At 36.0% G+C, this 24531-nt stretch overlaps 1 protein-coding gene across 2 annotated transcripts in view; it reads right to left on the bottom strand.

Moving 5' to 3' along the window:
- The window catches only part of ANGPT1 (angiopoietin 1), a 243518-nt gene that overhangs the window by 75189 nt on the left and 143798 nt on the right, over positions 1-24531 (bottom strand). For both annotated transcript variants that reach the window (XM_044245091.1, XM_044245092.1), the window contains exons 2-3: positions 21789-21944; positions 10593-10714 (exon numbers count right to left, since the gene is read on the bottom strand). In XM_044245091.1, the coding sequence (XP_044101026.1) occupies positions 10593-10714; positions 21789-21944 (278 nt within the window). The remainder of the gene's footprint in view (positions 1-10592; positions 10715-21788; positions 21945-24531) is intronic.

The following is a 24531-nucleotide window of genomic DNA, read 5'->3' as shown; positions in this document are numbered from 1 at the left end:
ATAACTCGTATTTATTACTTGCTAAGTGCCAATAGTGTTCTTCTTAGCACTATGTAAAATATAAAATACCATTTCTATTCTAAGAATTTATTTTGAATGAACAACCTCAAATAAAACAATGGCAGCTTTAAGAAACTTTTGTTTCAGATATAATTCTATTTAAAAAAATATTTTAAACCAATGTTTTTCTACTTCTTTGATATACTCCCTGTTCAAGAGGGTATATACTTAAACACAGCTGCTACTGAGATGTCAATAAAGGGATTTTGCTTGTTTGCTTAGTTTAATTTTCAGAATAATTTGGAAAGATCTGAGAATTTAAAGCTGATCAAAGAATTCCCTGATGTCAAGGGAAACACCTTGGTACTGGCTTACAGAAGAAAAGTCTGCGTTTTCTGAGTAAAAGGAATATGCACTTAACATGATGAAAAGACCATTAATTTTCATAATTTACTGAACAACATTTAATGCACTGTGACCACCAGGTAACAAAAGAAATCCAAAGAGCCTGTCATCTTAAAATAGATATTTATGCAAAGTGAAGAAGGGACTACCCACAGAATTAAAATCTGTCCTCTACATCACAGACACCTCGTAGGGTTTGGAATGTTAACGTATATCCATTATATTAATCGTAACTTTTTAGACTTCTTCAGGCAAGACTGATCTCTTGTTGGCCCTTCCATTTTCTCCAAAATTGCTCATCCCTTACTTCCATCTTCTCTTCATACTTGGCTTAAAAAAACAAGCAAACTATTCTCTTTCCTTAGATACTTCTCATCCATTGGTTATTATCTACTTGGGAAGTCAGACCTTCTTCCTCATTACTCTAAAATGGTTTGAATCAAAAACTTTCTTGCCAGAAAAAATGCAAATGCTATCTCCATTAGTCATTTTGTTGCAATATGTCATCATAATTGCATAGTCCTTTAAAGCCCTTATCTCCTTTGATTCTTAAAGCAATAGAGAGATACAGACTGAGTAGATATCACAAGCCTCAGTTAATAAGAATCTAAGTATCTTGTCCAAAAATCATGCATTCATTGTGTCAGAACCAAGATATAAAGCCATGTCTTCTAACTTGTTAGTCTAGAAATGTGCCCATGACATCCCAGTGCTATGAACACTAGCATGAGAGTCTTTCCTCTTTGATTTAGTGTAATATATCTTCTACTTTGTTCTTCCACCCATTTATATTCTGTCAGGAAGCAAGGAATCACTTTAACATCTCCTTAGTAATTGTTCTCCATCTGGTTATTCTGGGAGCTCATCTTTTGTAATATTTTAGCTTATTGATCTTTTACAGTTTGTCAAGCCAATTTTTTTTTTAAATCTGAATTGAGATTTTCTTAAGCACCACTCTGCCTTAACCCCTCTGTCATTAAATGTAATTTTATCCCATTTTGTCCTGAAGTCTTTTATTGGTTGTCTTACATTTTCCCTATCCAGATCAGTTGGGAGAAGCCACCTCAGCTAGATACAGAGACCTACAAGGACAACATTACAGCTCCAGCATCCTAAAATTAGATAGACAAATAAAGTAGTTATATTTTCCCTGAGTAGTTATATTTTCCCTGATGATGCCCTGCAGCAGTAAGTTTAGTTTAGACTTAAATACATAATCCAAAATTCAGATGCTGATTCCAAGCTCCAGTGCACTGTTTTCTAGAGTGCATTCCGTATATTTTTTATCAGGTGTTCACATATTTAGAGTCCCACGCTCAAGTTTTTGGGAAGCTGACATTAAATAACCAGTTTTTATCATGATGCATCTTTTAGGATTAGTGTACCATGGAACAACAATTTATAAAACTGTGTCCCTAAATCTACACAAATGGAGTTAGAAATCTGAAGACAGAATTTCTCATAGGATTCGAAGTACTTCCTGTTTCCCATCTTTCTAAAAACATTTTGAGAAGAGACATGAATAAAATTTTGGCACTTAACTTCTAGTTTGAGGCAGAGGTGCACTTTAATGAAGAATAAAATAAACAAAATAATCTAGGCCTTGAACTTCAGTAAAAGGTTCTAACCGAGTATATACAAAACTTTATTTGAAGTTTTTGGTTGACTTCTTTCCCCATTTTCATAGTCTGCCTCCTCAAACATATCTTATTGGAAATATTTCAGATCATTGAACACATCTTGAAACTTTCACAGAAAAAGCTCTCCCTTTCAAATTGTTTCCCACAATAGAGTTCTTAACATAGCAGCCAATGAATTCACAGTGGTGACAGTTTCCTAAGCAATATGTGTGTAAAGATAGCCCTTAAACAAGGAAGAAGATGTTGAAAATATAGAAACCTTCTCAATTTTATCTGTCTGAAACTGCTTACAGATGTTTCCATTTTTTAATTATTTTTAATATGTAAGGTGTCAACATGTGTTGCAAATATGGGTTTTAGGGCTTGATTTTTTTCCCCCTTCAAACAAGGGTATAGTAACTTTGGGTTAAATTTATATTTTGATATTCTAATTTGAACACAGCAAATTTAAAATTTATAGCTAAATAGTTTTATAATTCTAATGTGGAGTGGAAGCATAGATTACTACAAGTAAACATTGGCAAATACTTTTTTTTAAATAGTTTGGGGTAAATAAGAATAAACTAAATATGCTATGGAAGCCAGAAAGAAAAAAAATATATACACTTCAAAACATAAAAATGTAATACTTCTACAAAAAAGTTGCACAATAAATGGTAAACTACAGAAATGCATATCTGCAGCATATATGACAAAATTTTAATGTCCCTTGAAGAGTATATATGAGTTAATAAAGATAAACAATATAATAGAAAGATGAGAAACACCCATGAATAGGCTAGTCACAGAAGAAGAAATGCAAATGGTCAATAAACACGAATAAGATGTACAACCTACTTTTCAAGTAGACAACATTAATAAAATGGTTAGCAAGGTTTAGGGAAATTAGAAAGCCCATGTATACTTTGGGAGAAATATAAAATTTGGAGATAATTTGTCAATATGTATGAAAACAAATAATCACATAAAAATTCTGATAAATTGTAAATTATAGTCTACCTAATCCTAGGAATGAGAGATATATGTATATAGTTATGTATAAAATATCCATGAAAAATTTTTATGAAACAGAAATAAACCCAAAATGTAATGAATAGTTATAATCTATACAAATATGCATTCATTATATGTATGTATTCAGACGTGTGTGACTGGATATGAGTGTCTGTGTAAACACACAACAAATATTCACACTCTACACAGATATATGTCTTAGTATATTCATAGAAAAAGTCTGGAAGAATATACAACAAACTTTATCTGTTAATGATGATTCTCTGCAGAGGGTTGTGGTAATGGAGGAGTATGGCATTAAGAAGACTTTGTCCTACAGTTGTATATACTTTTATATACTTTAATTTTTAGATCAAGTTTGTGTTACTTTTTTATTAATCAGAGATGTGTTAGGTGATCATGAGTCTAGAATAGTCTAGGAAGATGCTACCTAGAAATTTTAAATTGGGCTGAATTGAATTGAATTCAATTGAATTGAATTTCAAAATGTGAACTGATAATCTTGGGAGTGATACAGAGCACTTTTGGGGATACAGAATAGCAGTGTAAACACCATCTCTATTGTATTTATGGTAAGAACAATTAATATATTTATAATATTTCATGTAAACTATGTGGTTTGTGTTTTCCATTAAAAAATATGTTTCAGTTGTCTGTATCTGTGTGTATACAGAGATAAATGACATTTGTTGGGATAGAGCTTCTGGGACATTTGCCAGTTCATCATTCATTCAACATTCAAAAAGCACTTAATACTATATATACAATGTGTAGAGAATTGTGCCTGGGAGCATGAAGACAAAGATAAATAAAACACAGTCTCTGTGTTCCAGAAGGTCACAGCCCAATAGTAGAGAAATAGATAAACACACACACACAAACACACATAAACATACACAGAACACTCAGAAGCATACACACATATTAGAATGTGATGGGATAAATAAAACAATGGGGGCAAAGACGTACAGTATTATCATTTGGTAATGACCAAATCTATTGGGAAGAGTCAGAAAAAGGTTCTTAGAGAGGTTAACATCTGCACTGAGTTTTGAAGGGTGAACAGGAGTTTGTCAGTTGAATAAAGAACTAGAGGGCATTTCAGACAAGTCAAACATCAAATATGCCTGAAACAATGTCAAGTGTTGAGTGTGATACTAACAACTAGCATGATTAAACACTTGTTATGTGTGTTGGGCACTGTTCTCAGTGTTTTACATGCAGTAACTCAATTAATCCTCACATAAACTCCAGGCACTACTATTATCATCATCCCAGTTTTAGAAATTAGGAAACCAAATTACAGTGAGTTTAAGTAACTTGTCCAAAGTCACAGAGCTGGTTATAGCAGGATAAGGGAAAAGTAAACCCTAGGCAGTCTGAACTCTAGGCAGAACTGAACATGAGTCAGAACTCATGTTCTTAGCTATCAGACTATACTTTCTAAAATATAAGAAGACTTGTATAAGCAAGGCTACCAAATTAGGATTATAATGATAACTGACTGTTTTCAATGCTTAAAAGACTTGAACTTTCTTGAGTTAGTTACAGAGAATCATTTGGGGATTAGGCAAATGTTGTCAAGAGATTGAAAAGTGGGGCTGAATTAGTGTTGGGGATCTAAACAAAAGTGAAAAAATAATCTGATTTGCATTTTAAAAAGAAGACACTGGCAGAGCTCTGGATGATCAGTTTGAGAGACACAGGGTTTAAAGCACAGAGGTCACTGCAATGGTTGAGATAAGAATTAATGGGAGTTTGACCTAAGACATAGTGGAAATAAAACGAACAGGACAGATTGGGAAAGTCACTGTGAGTTGTGAGGAATCAGGGAAAGGAAAAAAATAAGATTACCCTTGGATTTTTAGTTTGATTTGGAATTCTCTGTTTGACTTATTTCACTTAGCATAATCTTTTCCAGTCTAAAATCCTAAGATTAATGAAACTGAAATTTAAAAATGCTATATGTTACTAAATTTATTCTTAAAATACATGAGAAGAAAAAATATTCTATTAAATCAGTCTGCAGGTATTCCATTTTCAAAGTATAGAAGAGAGTACTGTAAATTTAAAAACTTTTTATTTATTCCTACTATACACAACTAACATAATATAGCCTAATCTAATGTTAGCAGGTAGCAGGATTTCACTTTAGTATTTTGTAAAGAACTTTTTAAGTGGAAAAGAAATTTAATTTAATGACTGTGACTTAACTTTTCATTTCTTTAGGCATCTTAAGTATTAAAAATCAATATTTCTATGATACTATTATAATAATTTCTTTGTAAGGTATAATTTAGTATCTTGAAATTACACAAATGTTGATCAGTTAAAATTAATTAACTTAATAACTTCCCATAAACTCCAGCTAGAAGATAGATGAGGCTTGTCAAAAAACCTCAGTGAGTTCCCAAGGTAAAATGAATAGTTTATATTTCCTACCCCAGTATTAGCAGGAATAAATAATGATCTATATAGGAACAGGCCAAAAACAACTGGCCGACCCCTTTCTTCAAACTTCTGTTTGTTTGTATTAAGAGGATAACTTGACAGCCACATCAATTAATCTTGAGGCTACATCACGCTGGAAAAATATTTTTATAATAATTAAGACAGAGAATCATTATGGACTAGAACCCTAATTTTGCCATAAACTAGCTTTTTAGTCATGGACGAGTAAACTCGAACTTTGTGAATTTCATTTTCTTTATAAATGAAATAGGAATAAGAATAGATACTCTGCAGGAATGGTTGGAGGATTAGCAGTAATGTATGCAAGGCACCTGGCATACATGTTTACCTGATATTAGGTAGGCAGGTAGCAGACAGTTTTGATAAAACTACATTGAAGTGGCCATCACATATGTAGTTTCACTTCCCTCTGAATGGCCTTAGTGAAAATTTCCCTAATCTTCATGCTACATATTCAACCCAAGTGTCAGGAAAGCCCAAGTGTTCCATCTTTGTATATGTAAGATGCTCACTTCCCTTTCTGTATACCCTGTTGAGGCAGAAGAATTTCTTCTGGAGTATTTTTTCACCCAGCTATGCCCCCACCTTGGGAAATGCTGGGGTTAAGTCAGAGATGGGCAGGTGCCTTCATCAGTTCATCAAACTTTTAGATGAAAAGATTCAACTCAAGGGATTTGCATTATAACATCTTTCCCTGTCCTTCTCCTTTTTTCTATTGTCTTGAGCTGACCTGGCAGGAAACATACTCAAAGAATCTAATAAAAGTTGACAATTACATGTTCCACTTTGTGATCCAAGTGCCTATGTGCAAGGTAAATATTACTGCTTCCCATTTCTTGAGATCTTGGTTGATAATTTCAGTTCCGTGGGCCAAATACTGATCTTGTACTTCCAAATGCTCTTCCTTGAGATAAGAAATGAAACCATTTTGACATTAAGATAGTATCCAACAAAAGAAAAAAAAGAACAAAAAACATTTCTTAAAGAAAGCAAACTGGAAGCTTCTTGGAGTCACCCTCCACTAGATTGTTAGGAAAACAAACAGTAGAGTAAATGTTGCTAATCCTATTCTTGCTTTGTGCCTTTGGCCATTTAGGGGATAAAGAGGTGAATCTAATGAGGCCCCAAATCCTTTTTCAACCCTGCAAGTGATGCATTTAATTTGTCAGGATGTAAATCAGCAGGACATCTCAGCATGATTGTGTAGTATAATCCTGTCTATAAAATATTCCTCCTTGTTCTGCCAAAGAAGTGGTGGACCCTCCTAAGGGCCAGCTCACTGATTTGGCAGCTGAGACCCCATCATACTCAAAGCTGGTAAGTCACACACCCAGACACAACCCCTGACATTCCATGGGGAGAAAACAAAGCTTAATTTAGATAATCCCCTTTGCAAAGTGTATTAGCTGATCCAAACCAGACCTGGCCAACTAAAGGCATGTTGTTCCTACATTTCAGAGATGCCTAATGTAGAAATAGCTTCTTGCTACATTTGGAGGATTAAGGTTCATTTAAGGAACAGGTAGGGATAATCAATACACTTCTTTAAAAATATATATAAACAGTTTGGTGTTTGACTTTGACTTTCTATCCACTTAAATGCTATTGGGGGGGGTGGGGGTGGATTTCTTTGTTGCTCTAGAAAGTACCTGGCAGAATTCCTGAACTCCATTTCACATATGGAAGTAAATAATAACAATAAAGAGTAGGGTAAGTATGCTGTACATCACAAAAGAATATTCTTATTTTCTGTATAAAGTAAAACACTTTTTTCTAAGTGGTTCATAGAAGAATATGCTTGGTTAAAGAATAAATGTTCCACCAACACTTCATTAAACACATCAGCCCCTTCCACAGGAAGACACAGATAACTACAGAGATACAGCAATGTCAGGAGATACAGCATGTTGATTGAAAAATACCCCCAGAAGGGCGCCTGGGTGGCTCAGTGGGTTAAGCCGCTGCCTTCAGCTCAGGTCATGATCTCAGGGTCCTGGGATCGAGTCCCGCATCGGGCTCTCTGCTCAGCAGGGAGCCTGCTTCCTCCTCTCTCTCTGCCTGCCTCTCTGCCTACTTGTGATCTCTCTCTGTCAAATAAATAAATAAAATCTTTAAAAAAAAAAAAAAGAAAAAGAAAAATACCCCCAGAAAACACCGTTGAAGTAATGCTACACTTGAGCGTCAATAAAGAAAGAACTGTAGAGGACAAGTGAAAGATGCGTGTAAGTTTTTGTCAGTGTAAGCGCAGAGATAAATTTCAAGTTGAAACATAAATCCCTGAAGTCTTTGTAAAATACCTATATTTCTGGCAAAGGGAATTGTTAGAACTCTGAAAAAATTACCACTAGCAATAAGCATTGTGACTTGTTTACACAGAGACCTGAATTTTCCTTAGAAATTAGAACTTAATAAAGGGAAAAAATTCATCAGCAGGAGGCATGTATGTGCTGGGATTAGGGATGAGACACCTCTGAATGGCCATGGCACAAGGAGAAGCCTTCTCTACTTGACCTGCTTGACAGAGCTCTTTTGAGGGTGTGAACCTTCGCTCAGCTTTGCCACTGGAACAGAGAGAGCAACTTTTAAGAGTTTCCCTTAAACAAACAAACAAACAATTTCATGGTGAGAATGCCATCGTAGAAATGGTACTAGGTGTCATATCAAGAATTATGATGGAAAACCAAATAACCCCAAATAATCACAAAATAAGGTAGAGGGGATATATTTTTAAGAAAAGAAAGAGAAAAAGGAAAGAAAACAAAAGAAAGAATGAATATGACAAGGAAGGAGGCAAAGAGAAAGAAAGACAGACATGGTGGGAAAGAGAGCGAGAGAGAGCGAGCTGAGTACAAGTGACACTTAAGGACAGCATTTGTTTTTGTAGTTAAGAGTGAGACCTTTCAGTCCTCCCAGGTTTTTTATGATATCCTGACAGCTCAAGTGTCAGATGTGGACCAAGAGATAATACACATATCAGCAGGGGAAGAACTGAAGAATGTAGATTCATGCTGACAACTTTTTAAAAGATAAATCATATGTGGCAGCATACTTAGAGACTGAAACCACTCTAGGTTATACCTTAAAATGAAATACCACACAGTTATTCAGAACGATATTAGAAGGGTATTTATTCTTGAGAAATGATATCTATTTCCAAAGAAGGCAGGCTGCAGAACAGTTGGGATAGCATGACACAGCTTTCCATAAAAAATATATTTATATATAATACACAGTGACATCTGCAGCTTTCTCAATGTGACGGGATTGTGATTTTTAGTTCAATTTTGTTACTTTCTCCTTTTTCTCCAATAAGTGTGTGTTATTTAAGTAATTATGAAAACAGACAATCTAAAAAATAAGGCAAAGTTGACAATATTTTACTTATTTATTCCTTGACAGGGCTTTCACAATAGCATCTTGAAATATATAACTGTAAAGGGGTTCACTTTTAGCACCAGTGTTAAAGCATAGTGGGATCCGAAAACCAAGGGATGGTTGATGTAAAGTATACCTGCTCCATGCATATGTCTGGTTACTGTGAAACAGCAGTAGGATAAATGGTACTTTTCAGCAGGATTTTCAATTCCAAAACATTTCATTATGCAACCAGTTCAGGGTCAAGTCCTGTCAAGTTTATTTATAGTTATACAGTTTACCCCGTGACACAGTACAAAGATAAATAAATGTAAAACTTAGAAATACAAGTCATAGAGCATGCATGACCCCTTTCAGACTCTAAATCAACAGCCAGGTTTATCTTCTTCATGGAAAAGCTTCCATTATAATTGCTGTCATTAAGGGCCACTTTTAGTGTAAAGTTGGGGAATCCTTTTAGGTCACAGATAGTAGTATTGAGAGATGATGTGCTACAGTGCGAAGAGCAAGACGAGGATGAAGGAAGCCTGGGTTATATTCCCAGTTGTACCACTAGCAAGCTGTGTGACCTGGGACAAATCACTCACTTCTACTGAGTCTGTCCCCTCATTTATAAAGAGCACTAGAAGTCCTCTTTATGCCTTCCTGGTCTGGAATATGGTGGAAACTCTAGTTCCAATGACATAAGGTATTTAACTAGTTTCTAGCAACACAATGCTCTTTAAATCCATATAATGTATAAGAAATGGAACGGCTTCAAGCCATCCCAATGGCCAATGGTCAGTTAATAAGCAATACATTTCTCCTACAGAGGCCAGTGCTTTGACTGAACTGGCCATCATGAATATCAAGACTTCAAAATGATATAGTCCATATATCATTTCAAGATCTCTAAGTCCCACTTCACTTACCTGAGAGGATTCATAAAACACATCCATAAAACTAAACAAAGAAATTTACTTTATCCAGAGTAAACGTGTTTAAATGTGGGAAAGGGGTTGGTAAGCAACTCCTCAATCAGCTTTACAGGTAAATAATTTTCTGGGAAAAACAAAATTTGTTTCTCTGGTGCAAGATCTTTGAATTCAACAATCTCGTAGCTCTGTAGAAGCTTAAGGGCAGGTAGAGTGACAATTCAAGTAACAGAGTTTCAGAGATTACTTTTTCTTCTTTATTGCTATAGATGTCATTCTGCTGAAAACTGTCAATATTTTGTGTTAGTGAATTTATTCTCAGAATCAATTCCTATAGATATGGTGGGATTTGAACAACTAAATATTAGATAAATTAGTGTTAAAAGTTTTTTAAAGGGACACCTGGGTGGCTCAGTTGGTTAAGCAGCTGCCTTCGGCTCAGGTCATGATCCCAGCCTCCTGGGATTGAGTCCCACATCGGGCTCCCTGCTCAGCAGGGAGTCTGCTTCTCCCTCTCCCTCTGCCTGCCTCTCTATCTGCCTGTGCTCACACTCTCTGTCAAATACATAAATAAAATCTTTAAAAAAAAAAGAAAAGTTTTTTAAAAAGCATATACTTCAAGAGGGTAAGCAACTGTATTATTTGTATCATATTAAATTGTCTCTATAGTTCCTTTTTTTTAATGAACCACTTCAATATTTTAAGAGCTGACAGAGAGATGAACGATAAAAATAAGTACATATGTAAATAATTGGAATACGACAAGTCTCACCTGTTTTTCTCATGAATCTTTAAGATTTCATTTGTCTGTTGAAGAAGCTGCTTCTCTAGCTTGTATGTTGATAATGAATTCTCTAGCAGTTGTATTTCAAGTCGAGAAGTTTGATTTAGTACCTCAAGATAAAAGATAAAAGATAAAAACATTTCAAACTTTAATCATAAAGAGTGAGAAGAATTTTTGTTTTTTTAATTTAGCTGTGTTTTCTTTTAAAATAGTATTTCTTCTGGAATAATTAACTAAATGACCTACATTCTACTAATTAGAATGTAGAGCTTTGCAATGAATCTTAAAAATGCCATTTATTTGAGGCTGAGGTTGCAACTGAATGAGAAAATTGAGTTGTTAAATCCATTTTCATATTTAAATTTTCATGTCTTGAATCCCTAAGATATTCTACTCTGCTAGTTGTTTTATGTATGCATTATCCCCAATATTGATATTCTATACAAGTTATCTCTGAGATAGGAAGTAGTACAAGGTCTTTGCTATTGCATATAACTAATAACTAACAGGCAAGTAAAATATGCTCAGTTTGATCCCTCACCTTACAAAAATCAATTATAAATGTGCAAACAACTCTTGACATAGTTTAGGCCGATTCATGACCACAGAGTTATTGAATACCTATCAAATTAGGTCACAGCAGCCCTTCCAGATATCATATCATTTCACAGACATAGGCACATGTTAATGGAGGAATTGCTACCGTCACTTTATAAATGAAGAAATGGAGATTAGACAGAGCCCAAAATCCACACAGGAACCAAGGGAAGAACCGGGTTTTTGAACCCAGACAGTGTGACTCAATTTTAATGCTCTATACCAAAAACTAAAAGGGTTAGTTAGACTGTCTTGGTTCTTAATCTGAGAAAACGAAGTGACCAGGAACGCAGATCTCACTGAAGACAGAGTGTAGTTATCCTTTCAACTGCGCTACATTGGGTGCTCTAGAAGCTATAAATGTGCAACTAATCTTGAATCATGAAGACTCATGCTGCCGGCCAGGCTTTAATACAACATGAGTCTGTGAGCCATGAACCCAAACCTACACATCCTCCAAGCAAACACTGCAAACTGTAATCTGAGAGATACCTTCAAACTGTCCGATGTCTTTGTTTCTCCCTGCCTCTGTTCTGTCTAACCTCTACCCTGCTCTTCTTTAAGGGAGGTGAAAAGGGCAAGGAAAAAAGTGTAATTAGCTTTAAAGCTTCCTATGTCATTTGAAAACTTCTATACCACCACACTTTTCTTAGAACTACTTATTGAAAGAGATCTGGAACACCTTCTGGAGAGTCAATATCAATCTAAAAGACCACCTCTAAAAATGACGTCATTAGAGCTTTCCTCCTTTTCTGCAGCATGTCAAAACCTTGGATTATATCAGATGCATATAACTTTTCAAAACACACTAATATGACTAGGGCTGGACTTGGATTACAAGAAGCTGTAGGGGAAGGGGATGTATTTTCAAGGAACCAGGACAATGGCTAGGGTGAGATGAGAGAGGAAATTGTCTCAATTGCAAAATTTAAGAAGGTGTCAAAAATATTATATTTTAAATATATTTTATTTTATTACTATTAAATTAAATTGTTATTTACATTTATATATTTATATACTTAGACAAGTATACGAATGTATAAATAAAATAATTATATAAAATAAATTAAAATATAATATTAAAATATTATAATATTTTAATGCAACATTTTAAAAGAATAAATTAGTGCAAAATAATCCATATTGAACACAGCATAATTTTAAAATAAATATAGGATCTGCTTCTGCACATGTATTATTTAGTTTTGTGTGACTTGTCACCCACGTCTCAACCCTGTTGTAGGGGTGTGACGCAGAGGATGAAGGAGGGGGGCACAGAATGATGAGATGGGGCATTGTGCTTTAAAAAAATTTTAAAGTTCTAGGATTCATTTTTACAATTGTCATAAATAAAGATCTGAAAACCAGTCTAAAAATTACTACTACTAATCAATACTTAGATTTGCGGAGCGGTTTAGAGGTTTAAAAAAAATATTTTCCTATTCTGAATCACTTCTTTTGAGAAAAAACAGGAACAAGAGGAACTGGGATTTGAAGACAGAATTAGGAATCGCTCAGAAGACAAAATGGTAGAGAACATAAAGATTAGGGATACGCAAGAGGTGACTTTGAACTGTTAAACATACTTTTTTGTCCAGAGAAGTTTTTGTTTGTTTATTAACTAGAATTACAATTCATAAAATAATTAAATAGGGCATGAGGCATCTGTATCTTTTGGTGACACTGAGAATAGTGCTTGGCACAGAGAAGACACTCAGTATTGACTGAATGAACAAAAGGTATTTTGTCTCACCGAATCGGGCATATTATAAGCAGTTAAACTATATCTCTTTTCTCTCTTATTCATCACATTCTCTCATCACACTTTCTGAGGTCCTCAAATACCAAAATTTTTATTTTACAAAGAACAAAAACTGTTCTTCTCCATGTCTGAGAAGAAAATGAGAGAATACTGAGAACAGAATGGAACTATCTAAAACTGAAATTGAAGCTGTTTATATCTAAGTTCAGAGACTACAACAGCTCCTAATTTTTCTCCACTTTGTCCTACCTCCAGTCTGTTTGCTACATAACACCAGAATGATCTTTCTGAAAACATAAACCACAGGCTCCTGGGTAGCTCAGTTGGTTGAGCGATCAACTCTAGATTTCATCTCAGATCATGATCTCAGGGTCAAGGGATCCAGCCCGGCCTCAGTTCCCCACTCAGCGGGGAGTCTGCTTGAGATTCTTTCTCTCTGCCCCTCTCCCTGCTCATGCTCTCTCTCTCTCTCAAATAAATAAATCTTTAAAAAAATGAAATATAAACGCCATATGACATCACTAATATTAAAAATGTTAATGGCTTCTCTTGGCAGTCAGAAAAAATTCCAAAGTTCTTAGCCTGGCCAACAAGGTCCTACATGATCAGAACCCTGCTTACTTCTCAGATCTCATCCTGCCACTCTAGTCCTTGTTTATTATGCTCTAATCACACTGTCCTCCTTTTGTGCCACCCTAACATGCCAAATTCATTTCTACCTCAGGACCTTTGCACTTGTAGTTGCCCATACCTTCCCTGATGCATGGGTGATTTCTTACTCAATTCTTGCATAGGGAGGCCCTTCCTGGTCACTGTCTGTAATATAACTTCTCACTATCCTCCATCAAGTCATCCTGTTGTATTGTCTTTAAAAAATCATCACTATTGGGGTTGCCTGTGTGGCTCAGTCAGTTAGGCCTCTGCCTTTGGCTTAGATCATGATCCCAGGGTCCTGGAACTGAGCCCCACATCAGACTTTCTGCTCAGTGGGGAAACTGCCTACTCCTTCTCCTTTACCTGCCTCTTTGCCTACTTGTGATCTCTCTTTCTTTCTGTGTCAAATAAATAAATAAAATCTTTTTAAAAAATCATCACTATTGGAAATTATCCTGTCTGCTCACTCATGTGCTGTTTCTCTACCCCATGAGGATTTCAGTTGCAGAGTCCTGCCCCTTCCACATGGAGCTCTCCAAATTGCCAATGCTCAGCATGTCCACAAGGGCACAGAGTTAATTGTTGAATAATATACTAGACAATGGACAGTGAATTTTTTTTCAAGTTGGGTCACTGTCAGAGATAAGGTAGCAGGCCAGATGAAGGTTAAGTGGGACTTCAGTGATAGCAATCTAAAAATCCAACTCTAAAGCAGCATCTGAATGTGGGAAAAGGAAGGAGACAAATCCAAAATCTCATTTAGTCAAGCATCAATGTCAGGTCATCTCTGGCCACTTTTGTACACAAATCTCGAATCTTTCTCTTCTTTTTCCGTCACCTTGTCTAAATAGCTGCTTTACTTCAATTATCTCTCTGCTGTTGTATTAAAATAGGCCTGAAGTTTAAAAATGAAGAACTGAGAGAATTGTATAGGAAACTATGATAAACTGACCACTTTCTTGCCATGTGTCTATGAAACTTGCTGCTTAGCAATAATCTAAGTGTTCCATTAAAATGACAAAAGGAATTTTATTCTTTAGCCTAAACATATTCCAGAGCACATCTCTGAGAGAAAGAGAGAGAGAGAGAGAGAAAGAAAGAACAAACGAATGAACTAGGAAAGGAAAGGAAAGGAAAAGAAAAGGAGGGAAGGGAAGGAAGGAGGGAGGGAGAGGAAAGGAAAGGAAGTGAAGGGAAGGGAAGCGAAAGAAAAAAAAAAAAAAAGGAAAGCAAAGAGTATGTGAAAAAAGCTCCCAAGTAACCATTTCAAACCTTAAATTTTGCAGCATAAAGCACAAAGCAAGGAGGACATAAAACTTGAAACTGAGGATTTATAGAATCTAAAATGTTAGTCTTAATTAAAAAAAAAACAACTAAAATTGGGGTACCTGGGTGGTGCAGTTGGTTAAACCTTCAACTTTTGGTTTCGACTTAGGTCATGATTTCAGGGTGTGAGACTGAGCCCCATATGGGCTTGATGCTCATTGTGGAGTCTGCTTAAGACTTTCTCTCCCTTTCCTCCTGCCTCTACCCTGCTGTCTCTCAAATAAATAAATAAATCTTAAAAAAATAAACTAAAATTTAAACATAAAAATGACTAGTTTCTCAAACAAGTGAGGTAGAGGATTTCGGCCAGCTTCCCTTTAATAATTTAAAGAGTGCCTCTGATCTTCCTTAAAAGGAAAATCTCCCTCAAAAGAAACTTTTTCACCAGCTTATTAACTTTGAAATCAGCCTTGTTTGTAGTTTATACTTCCTTTCACTTAAATTATGCTTTTCAAATGAAAAATATAACACAAGGTATGTGTTCAAAGAATCAGAAGATCACCATTTTACAAAGTTGGTGAAATAATTTATTTGGTCAGTGATGGGCAGTGTAACAAAGTATCATGTTCCAGGTTAATTTCCAAGAGGAAGGTGGACAAGTAAGAGGGAGATACGTGGAGGCTTCTATCCTAACCAAGTTAAAACAGTGTCACTGAGGCGGTGACTGGATGGCTCAGTCAGTTAAGTGTCTGACTCTTGATTGTGGCTCAGGTCATGATCTCAGGGTCATGGGATCAGCCCCCTAACCTCCACATGGATACCAAGTTGTACCCATGCTCAGTTCCGGGTCTCTTTGCTCCCTCCGTTTCTCCCCTGGCTCACATGCACTCTCTCTTACACACACAATCAAACAAACAAATAAATAAATAAGTAAAATCTTAAGGGGCAAAAAAAAAAATCACTGAGAGTATGGCAAGCTGGCGTTTTGTGCTTCCTGATGAGATGTAGTAGGAAATAACGAGTAATTTTATAAAGTACTCCCACCACCATGTTCAAGTCAATCTAATTGAGACCTTACAATTCCAGTTTAAAGAAAAACCATGAGGAATGAGTAAATTAAAATGCATCAGAAGGAAATACTCAGAAAAGTTCAGGATTATGGGACAGTATACAAAAACAATTGGCCCAGTTTCTTAAAAACCTCAAGGAAAAAAAAATGGAGGATTGCTCTAACTTAAAAGGGACTATTATGTCTTAAAAACTAAAATGTCTATAAAATTTTTGGTAGAACAATTGAGGAAATCTGAATGTGAAAGTTATGTAGTCTGAGAGAATTACTGTCAATCTTAATCATGATAATGTTATAGGATTAATAGTACATAATTATTGTATGTAATATTAATATTTTATTTATATTATATACATATATATTATATTTATAACATGAAAATCTAATTGGGTTATGGAGTTTAGTAGAGACAGTACTTATATTACAGAGCTAATCCACAAAGGAGTCAGATGGGAACCCAGGCAGTCTGTCTCTGCATCTGACTTCTTTCCTATAGGCTCGTGTAGCTATACACAAGCAGCTTCTCTCTGGGGACCTGCCTTCAGTCAATAACAACTGCTATCAAAGTGGTTTCTTTCGTATCACCATGCAATCTGCTTCTTGCAGCTAATGACATCCAACTTCCCTCTCCACTGCAACACTAAACTAGCACTATGAAGCAAGAAAGTGGCCAAATTTCTCTTGCTCCTTAGAGTACAGAGAATACGCTGTCATCTAATGTTCTTAGTTGGTCAGAACAACTTTGCAGCAGAGTGTTTCTGTTCAAAGTCCTACTCTGACCCATCAGTTATTTATTGGTATACGTAACAATAAACATACAACCTTTAGGATGCTACTTTTGGTCTTGGGAGCATCGAGCTGAAATCTACAGAAATTAAGGGTCTAATAATATTAATTCATGTAATCATTTGACAAGGATTTATTAAGAGCTTACCGTCTGCCAAATTCTAAGGATAGCACAGTGAACAAGACAGACAAAACCCCTGCTCTCTTGAAGTTTGCATCCTAGTACAAGTGTTGGCCAGCTTTTTCTATAAAGGGCCAGATAGTAGATAGATTGGTGGCCCATATGTTTTCCGGTATAACTACTCAACTCTGCCTTTTCATTGGGAAAGCAGCCATACACAACATATAAATGAATGAGTATAGCTGTGTTCAATAAAAACTTTATTTACAAAAAGAGATTGCAATTCAAATTTGACCTGTGGGTCACAGTTCATGGAGATCTCTCTGAATGGGTCATCAAACACTTTTTCCAGACCTTGTGAGAAAGTTAATTACCGTGATATTTTCTTTGGATGACCCATTAACAAATTTATTTTACTGCTATTTTAACTACGCCGAGGTTAAATATTTATTCAGCTCTTCTCTCTTCAAGTTAAAGAGATCCAGTGGCTCAACTTTGAGAGCTGCCCTTTCAAATCTATTTCGGTCTAGAGATTGATGCTCATTGAATAAATTGTTCCTGAACTGGCTTAAGGTTGTAATTGTCCAATTGAAGTCCAAATAACAGGTGTGATAGTTCACGACCTCAGAGAAGCAGATGATAAAATGAGATTAGATATGCAAGACATTTATTAGGGGAAATACCTAACTTAAGGGAAAATTGGGAAGAAGACAGAGTGGTCTAGGAGTACCTTCTGGCTAGGATGTAGGTCTAATCACAGTAAAGAAGAAAGGGAAGGAAAGGAGATTGAGTGAAAGTCTTAGCTTCCAGGGAAGTTGTGAGAAAGTTAGCAAGGCTAAAGGAGAGCCCTTAGCCAAAGTCATGTGTCAGTAGATTTTAACAGTTTCCAGGAGCAGGAATGACTAAGTATCACTACCTCAATGTGTCATTAGCTACAAGTGGCCACTGGGAATTGTGCCCTCTGCACTACACAGTGATTTCAAAGCATAGCAGCTGGAGCCATTGCTCAATGAAACACCCACAGTAGGAGACTGAAAGGATGCATTTCTTATGGATATATGAAAAGGCTCCACAGCTAATTAACTTGATGGAAAGTTAAGATAGAAATGGTTTAAACAAGTTTTGCCACATTAATTCAATTATGCTCGCTGAGGATAAGGATTGCTTTACTTATGGCTATATTCTATACTGTACCTATTAAAAACCTCTTGCAGCAAGGAGATGCCCAAAATTTGCCTTTTAAGATTTGATTAAATTCCATTCCTAACACAATGGTTTCTATATAAATAATTGGATATTAGGGGAAACTCAGCCCAAGTGTCTAAGGAACTACCCCATAGTTACACAGCCATCAAGTGGTAAGGACAACGAGATTCTAGGATTACACGAGACGACTTCCAGGTACATGGTAACATGACGACAGTTGATGGCACCATCGGCCCAACAGCAACAGCAGCAGCGACTTTATCATTTATAGGAAACATTCAGGCGTTACAATTAGGTTCACATTACTTTTGTTCTATCTAATTTCCATCTTACCTTCTGCCTGGACCCTTTTAGTGTCTACAGCCCTAAATAGAGAAAGGAATCCTGAGAAAGGCAGGAGGAAAAAGAGAGCCAGTATAAAAAGCATGTAGACTCTGATGTCAGACTTCCGGGGGACAAATCTTTGCTCTAACATTTACTATCAGTTGTCTCACCCAGGACAAGTTGTTTCTCCTCTCTAGATTTCAGTTTTCACAACTTTAAATGAGGGATGATGATAGTACCTACCCTCTAAGAGTTTTATTAAATTATTAAATAGTTGACATTTGTAAAATTGCTTAGAACAGAGCTGAACACTAATTATTAGAGATGGATTTTAATGTAGTTTGTCTACTAGTGTACCTCTAATCAAAACTGGCCTGTGGTAGAAGCCAGAAATGGACTTACAGGAAGGAAGGGACATGAAAAATGTGTGTAACTAACCCCTTCATAGTGCACACTCAGAAAGAGGAACTGGAAGTAAAGAACATTTTGGCACCAACTGATAACAGAGTGAGAAAAACACCGCAAGTGAGACTAAGGAGGAAGGTATGGGCATGGTGCTGGCACCTGAAGCTCAGTGCCTTGTCTAGCAGGGTTATTTAGATGTGCTCATTATCTGTTTCTTTTCTGATTATGATGGTTATTGAACACACAAGTATTTTAAAATGGCATTGCAGTGAAACAATGTTTCTGCCACCTTTTGTTAAGTTCAAGTCTAGAAGGTCTAGAGAAAGGACCAAAAAGAAATAAGTTACTTATCTTTATAACATCATCATGTAAAAGTTGGCACATGGAAATGTATTGCAAATCCATTGTTCTAAGTTCCTAAAATAACTGAGAGCCTGAATTCAGTTTAGGAAAAGCAACACATACCTGTGTGAAACAAAGTAGGAGTAATATGGGAGCAAAAACCTATGGGCAGGCTTTCATAGCACGAAAGGATCTACTGGTCTTTCTTCACAAAAATACTTAATATACAAGAATAGAGTGCATTTAGATTAAGGGATAATTTAAAATTCATTTTGTCACTTGTTCCTGCATCTGTACTTGAGTGAACTAGAGTAGTTATGTCTAAGTAGAACGTGTTCTCTTGCAAAGGTTCAACTAAACATCATGTGTGTATACATTCACATGAAAATGTTTTGGAGCAACACAGATTAACAGACAGCATAGACAGTTGGAAGACATTAAGATAAAGATGAAAAGAACACCCAGGATTTACTTCTTAAGGTAGGACATAGCTGGTCTGAGCCACTGTCTTCCTTCTCTACCTCCCTCTCTTTGCCAGTTCAGTTAGATTTGTGATTTTTTTAGATGTTTTCTAGGTTTTAGCTATCTTAAAATTCTTCTTGATGCATCCAATAAACTTTCATTGGCCTTTAAGGAGTATTTGGTTTTAGCTGTTCCCCATTGAGAGAAGGGTTTTGTTTTTTTTATCTTATGAATTTTCTCTACCATTTTCCATAAAGTACATATTTCTTAACCTTACAGATATAGAAAAAGTTGTTATCTCTTACCAAAAAAAAAAAAAAAAAAAAAGGATTTGGGGTAGAAAAAAACAAAGCCCTGCCAGGTAGGTCATTAAAACTTGCAACATAAGTACATAAAAATTTCAAATGTTCACCCAGGTATGGTAGTATTAATTGTGTTGTTCCAGTTTTTGAATATATAGAATTCTATGTAGAAGATGAAGATGGTGATTATTCTGTTCTTACAAAAACAAGAGAAAATACACTCATATTATTTATACTGCCAGAAGTCAGTATGTGCAGAAGACCAAGCTTGCCTGGTATGATGATAAATGATTAAATAAAGTTTCAAACTTTTTAGTTATAATACGTAGTCTTCCCTTCCGCATTGCCTGTGGTTATTGATGATGGTGTGCAGCAAAAAATATTTGTTAAAGCCATGTGATTTACTGCTCCAGTGTAATCCTCATTTCAGTTCTTATTTATTTTAATGATTAGCATTGCTAATCAAGAGGGATAGAAAAGGAAAGAAATGAGAATGCCTCCATTTGAGTGCAAGATTCAACTGACCAGCTCTATCAATATGGGATAACTGCTCAAACTTTTCTGACCTCTGTCTGCTTTAAATGGTTTCCATAAAAATCATTTGTATCTGGGAAAGTTGTCTGTGTAATATATAATTCTCTGTCCATATAAACGGTCATTGTTCTTTATCTTTAAATATCATATGATCTATGATGCCATTAACAGAAATAAAATAAAGCAGAAATGAAGTTGCATCTTGTTTTTGAATTTATATTGCTAAAATATTTAAACAAGGAAGCCCTTAAACTGAGGTGGCTCTAATGCCTTGGTAACCTATAGAAGTAAATCAAAGCCTCAGCCAGAGTCAGTGCACTTCAATCCCAGAAAATGAAAGTTAGGAAATCAATTACAGCCAACAAGGCTCCCCCAAATAAGGCAACTGCTGAGGCTACAGTCAATCAAATAATTTCCTTGCTTTGCTTCTGCATCTCCTCTGTTCAATCTTTTCTCTTAGCTCACACATTAGACTATTCCTAACCATGTTCAGCTAAGCACTGCTCAATTTGAGTTGATGCGTGGCCAAATAAATTCTTGAAAATTTCGATAAGCTTCAGTTTATTTTTTAAAATATATTTCAGCTTTGTTTCCAGAAATCAATGACCCTGAGATAGACTCATCCTCTGGGTTTCAGAATGGTAAATGAGATAACCATTTCCGTGGTGAAAAGGAGACCAAGAGATCATCTTCAAATCACCAAAAATATTTTCACTCAACTGTAATAGTGGGTTTGTGACTGATGATTAACGGGCATTTTACTGATTTGTACTGAAATAAGTATGACTGTACATAAAAAAAAAAAAAAAGTCTGTCATTGTCCATGGTAGAATGATACAGATATTGTGTGGAGAGTTGTAATTAACTCCTCATTATAAAATCATGCTAAATAAAAAAATCTACACATTGCTGATCAGCTCACTTGGTTTTCCTGCCTGTCTACTGACTGCACCAAACCTCTGCAGGTACCCTTGTAGCTGGTGCATTACCAGAGACGAAGCAGGACACGTCAGAAATGCACATCAAAGGCACCAATTTGACCCAAATGGCTATTCTGTTTGACACATATCATATCACAGTTGGTAGCTGCAGTGTTTATTTAAATTTCAATGCTGATTAAGCCCTTTGCCAGTCCTGTTTTTGCAAATACATGCAAAGCTAAATACACCAACCCTTGTTAAATCAAAAGAAACATGCACAGCGTGTCAGGCAGTCACTGTTGTTATTACCAATAAACAAAAATGTATGTTTCCCCAGTCTCGGTAGTGAAATGTGCTCTGTGTTTATGGAGTAAGCTAAAGGGGAAAAGAATTTTCTTAGTGAAGAGTTTGTAGACTCTGGCCCAGGGGTGTACCTGGGTCTCAACATCTGTCAGCTTTCTGGTCTGCTCTGCGGTTTGAGAGAGGAGGCTGGTTCCTATCTCCAGCATGGTGGCCGTGTGGTTCTGAACTGCATTCTGCTGTATCTGGGCCATCTCCGACTTCATATTTTCCACAATGTAGTTCTCAATCTGCAGGAGATAAAGGACAAAACATACTACATCATAAGCAAAGTCTCTCGGAGCATGGAATATTTACAATGACAAAACAAAACACAGCTGGCAAATCAGCCATCTGGCAGGGATCCTCTGAATTTCTGGGAGCTGGTGAAATGGGAGCAGAGCACACAGGAACCCAGTTGCTAGTAAATTCCTAATATACCAATACATACATATAATCATCACAATCGTAACAAGTATTTGTACTTGGGTAGCGCTTTCTTATTTTCTACAACTCCTTCAACCCTCACAGCAAAGATGTGAGTTAGGTACTGATGGCCTCATTGGTTTTTGTGAAACCTCATTGGTTTTTGTTTGTTTGTTTGTTTTTATTTGTAGCTGAGGAAACAGAATCAGACAAAGGTCAATGATGAGCCCATGGTCACCCAGCAAGAATGCAGCAGTGTTCATACGATCCTTTAAATCTATATCTTGGTTCTCTGGTCTTTTCATTATACCATATTGCCCACTAATCTCTGAGAAAAATTCAGTCTCCCGCTTTCATTTCTGTAATGAAAAGTAAAAGAGCATGCTGGGTTAGAGAATTACACAAGGAGTAGGAGGAAGACAGATGCCCAAAACACAAGCTTTTAGTAAAGTTCAGACAACAGAATATGGAATGAGCTGCAGAGGCAGCAAAAACCATTCTCAGTGCTCCTTTGATTTATTTAAATAAAATAAAAAGGCAATGAATGTATAACCCATAAAGCAGCATTTGCGCTCCCCGCCTTGGGTAACATTTCGTCCTCTATGGTGCCATCTTGGAGAATACTATGGTTGTAAAATAAATTGTACCATGGGGGCCAGGAAGAATTATTAAGTGACTTACTGGAAGGGAGGGTGCCAGGCACTGCAGAGAGTAAAGCCGAACATAAGCACTGCTTGAAAAATACAGAAGAAGCCCACAACTCCCTGTCGGTGCACTTACTTCTCCCCCACCACCTTGTGGTGACTACATTTTATTACCCAATTACACATATGGGGAAACTGCATCCCAGAGAAGTCAGGTCCAAGGCCACACACCACAAAAACAGCCAGACTTGGATTTGAGTACTAAAGTCCTTAACTTTCATACCAACACTCTCAACCACTTGATAGCTCTGCCAAGTTGTGCTCCACAAACCGGGTTCCAAATCATTAACAGCTACGTGATTTTTACTGATTTAGTGGACCATAATACATCCACTATTTTATAATCCATAGTAACATTATTGCCATGTAATAAATACAGTCTAAAGCTAAATTCCCCTTTGTGAAACCTTGGCAGCTCACTTTCTAACACCATCTCTTGCTTATTTCTATTTATCAAACATAAGTCTGCCCCAAGTGAAAGAAAATGAGAGGTTAGAATCAAACTCATACTGCTATTAATAAATTCTGACTATGTCCTTGGTAATATCAAGTAACTCCCCTTCATTCTTTATTCTGAAATTAGAAGAGGGGGGAAAAATCAACCTACAAACATCTGTTATAAAACAAATATAACACAGGTTAGAATAAATATCTAGATATGGATATTTATTCTAATATCTAGAATAAATATCTAGATATGGATCTAGGTAATGGAAAGAAAGATAGGTCAGAGCATCAGACATCTGTTGTTTGGATTCTGCATCGTATTTCCCCTTCTCTCATAACATCCTTTGACTTTTGAGGGGGTAGTTATAAAAGGGTATATTCTTAAAAGTGGGAGGAGAATCTCCATCATGGAGATGTATACAACTGACACTCATTAATTGTGTGGTTGGCACTGAACTAAGTGCTTTCTTTTTATAACAGTACTTAACCTTTACAAGTTTATGTGGTGGGTATTGCTATAGCTGCTTTAAAAGTGAGACTATTGAGGCCTAGAAAATCCACAGCAATTTGCCCAAGAGAAACAGTAAGTACCCCCAATGCCAAAACCCACATTCTCAATCTCTAACCTTTTCAATTTAACACTATTTAATTACTCTGTGATTTTACTATGTAGAGTCTCAACCTTGTATAATTATCAAAACCTCCTGAGAAGCATTTTAAAAATGCAGATGAATGTGCAACACACTGGAACTCTGAATTGGAATTTTCAAGGGTATATACTGGACAACTTTATTTTTAAAGACAGTTAAAATACAATTTTGATTTAGGCAATACAATTCTGATTTAGGCAAAGACCAATGCTTCTCGAAGTGTGGTCCACAGAATAACTGTCTATATGAGACCTGTTTTTCAACAGTCTGTCATGAAATGAAGAAAATGTAGTAGAATGCAAATTACCTTTGTCACTAAGCACTACTACAAATATACTCTGTGTGTGTGTGTGTGTGTGTGTGTGTAGTAGCAAGACTCTGTCAATGAAGAAAGTGATGCTCTAATGCTTTAATTTACATTCTGGAGAAAACTTCTTACCTTGTTTGCAAAATGACAACAATTTCATTGAGTAGCATTGATTTAGACCACCAAATTTATTCAATGTCACATTCACTGCTTACCAAGAAAGTTCAAATAACAACCTGGTTTCCCACGTAGATTTGTCTAGTGAGAGAGAATTCACTAATCAGGGAGCTCCAATACAGATCTA

The sequence above is a fragment of the Neovison vison genome, chromosome 4 (assembly GCF_020171115.1).
Source record: "Neovison vison isolate M4711 chromosome 4, ASM_NN_V1, whole genome shotgun sequence".
Classification (NCBI taxonomy): Eukaryota; Metazoa; Chordata; class Mammalia; order Carnivora; family Mustelidae; genus Neogale; species Neogale vison.
Note: the sequence above shows the minus strand (reverse complement) of the source record. Positions and strands in the feature narration are given on the sequence as shown.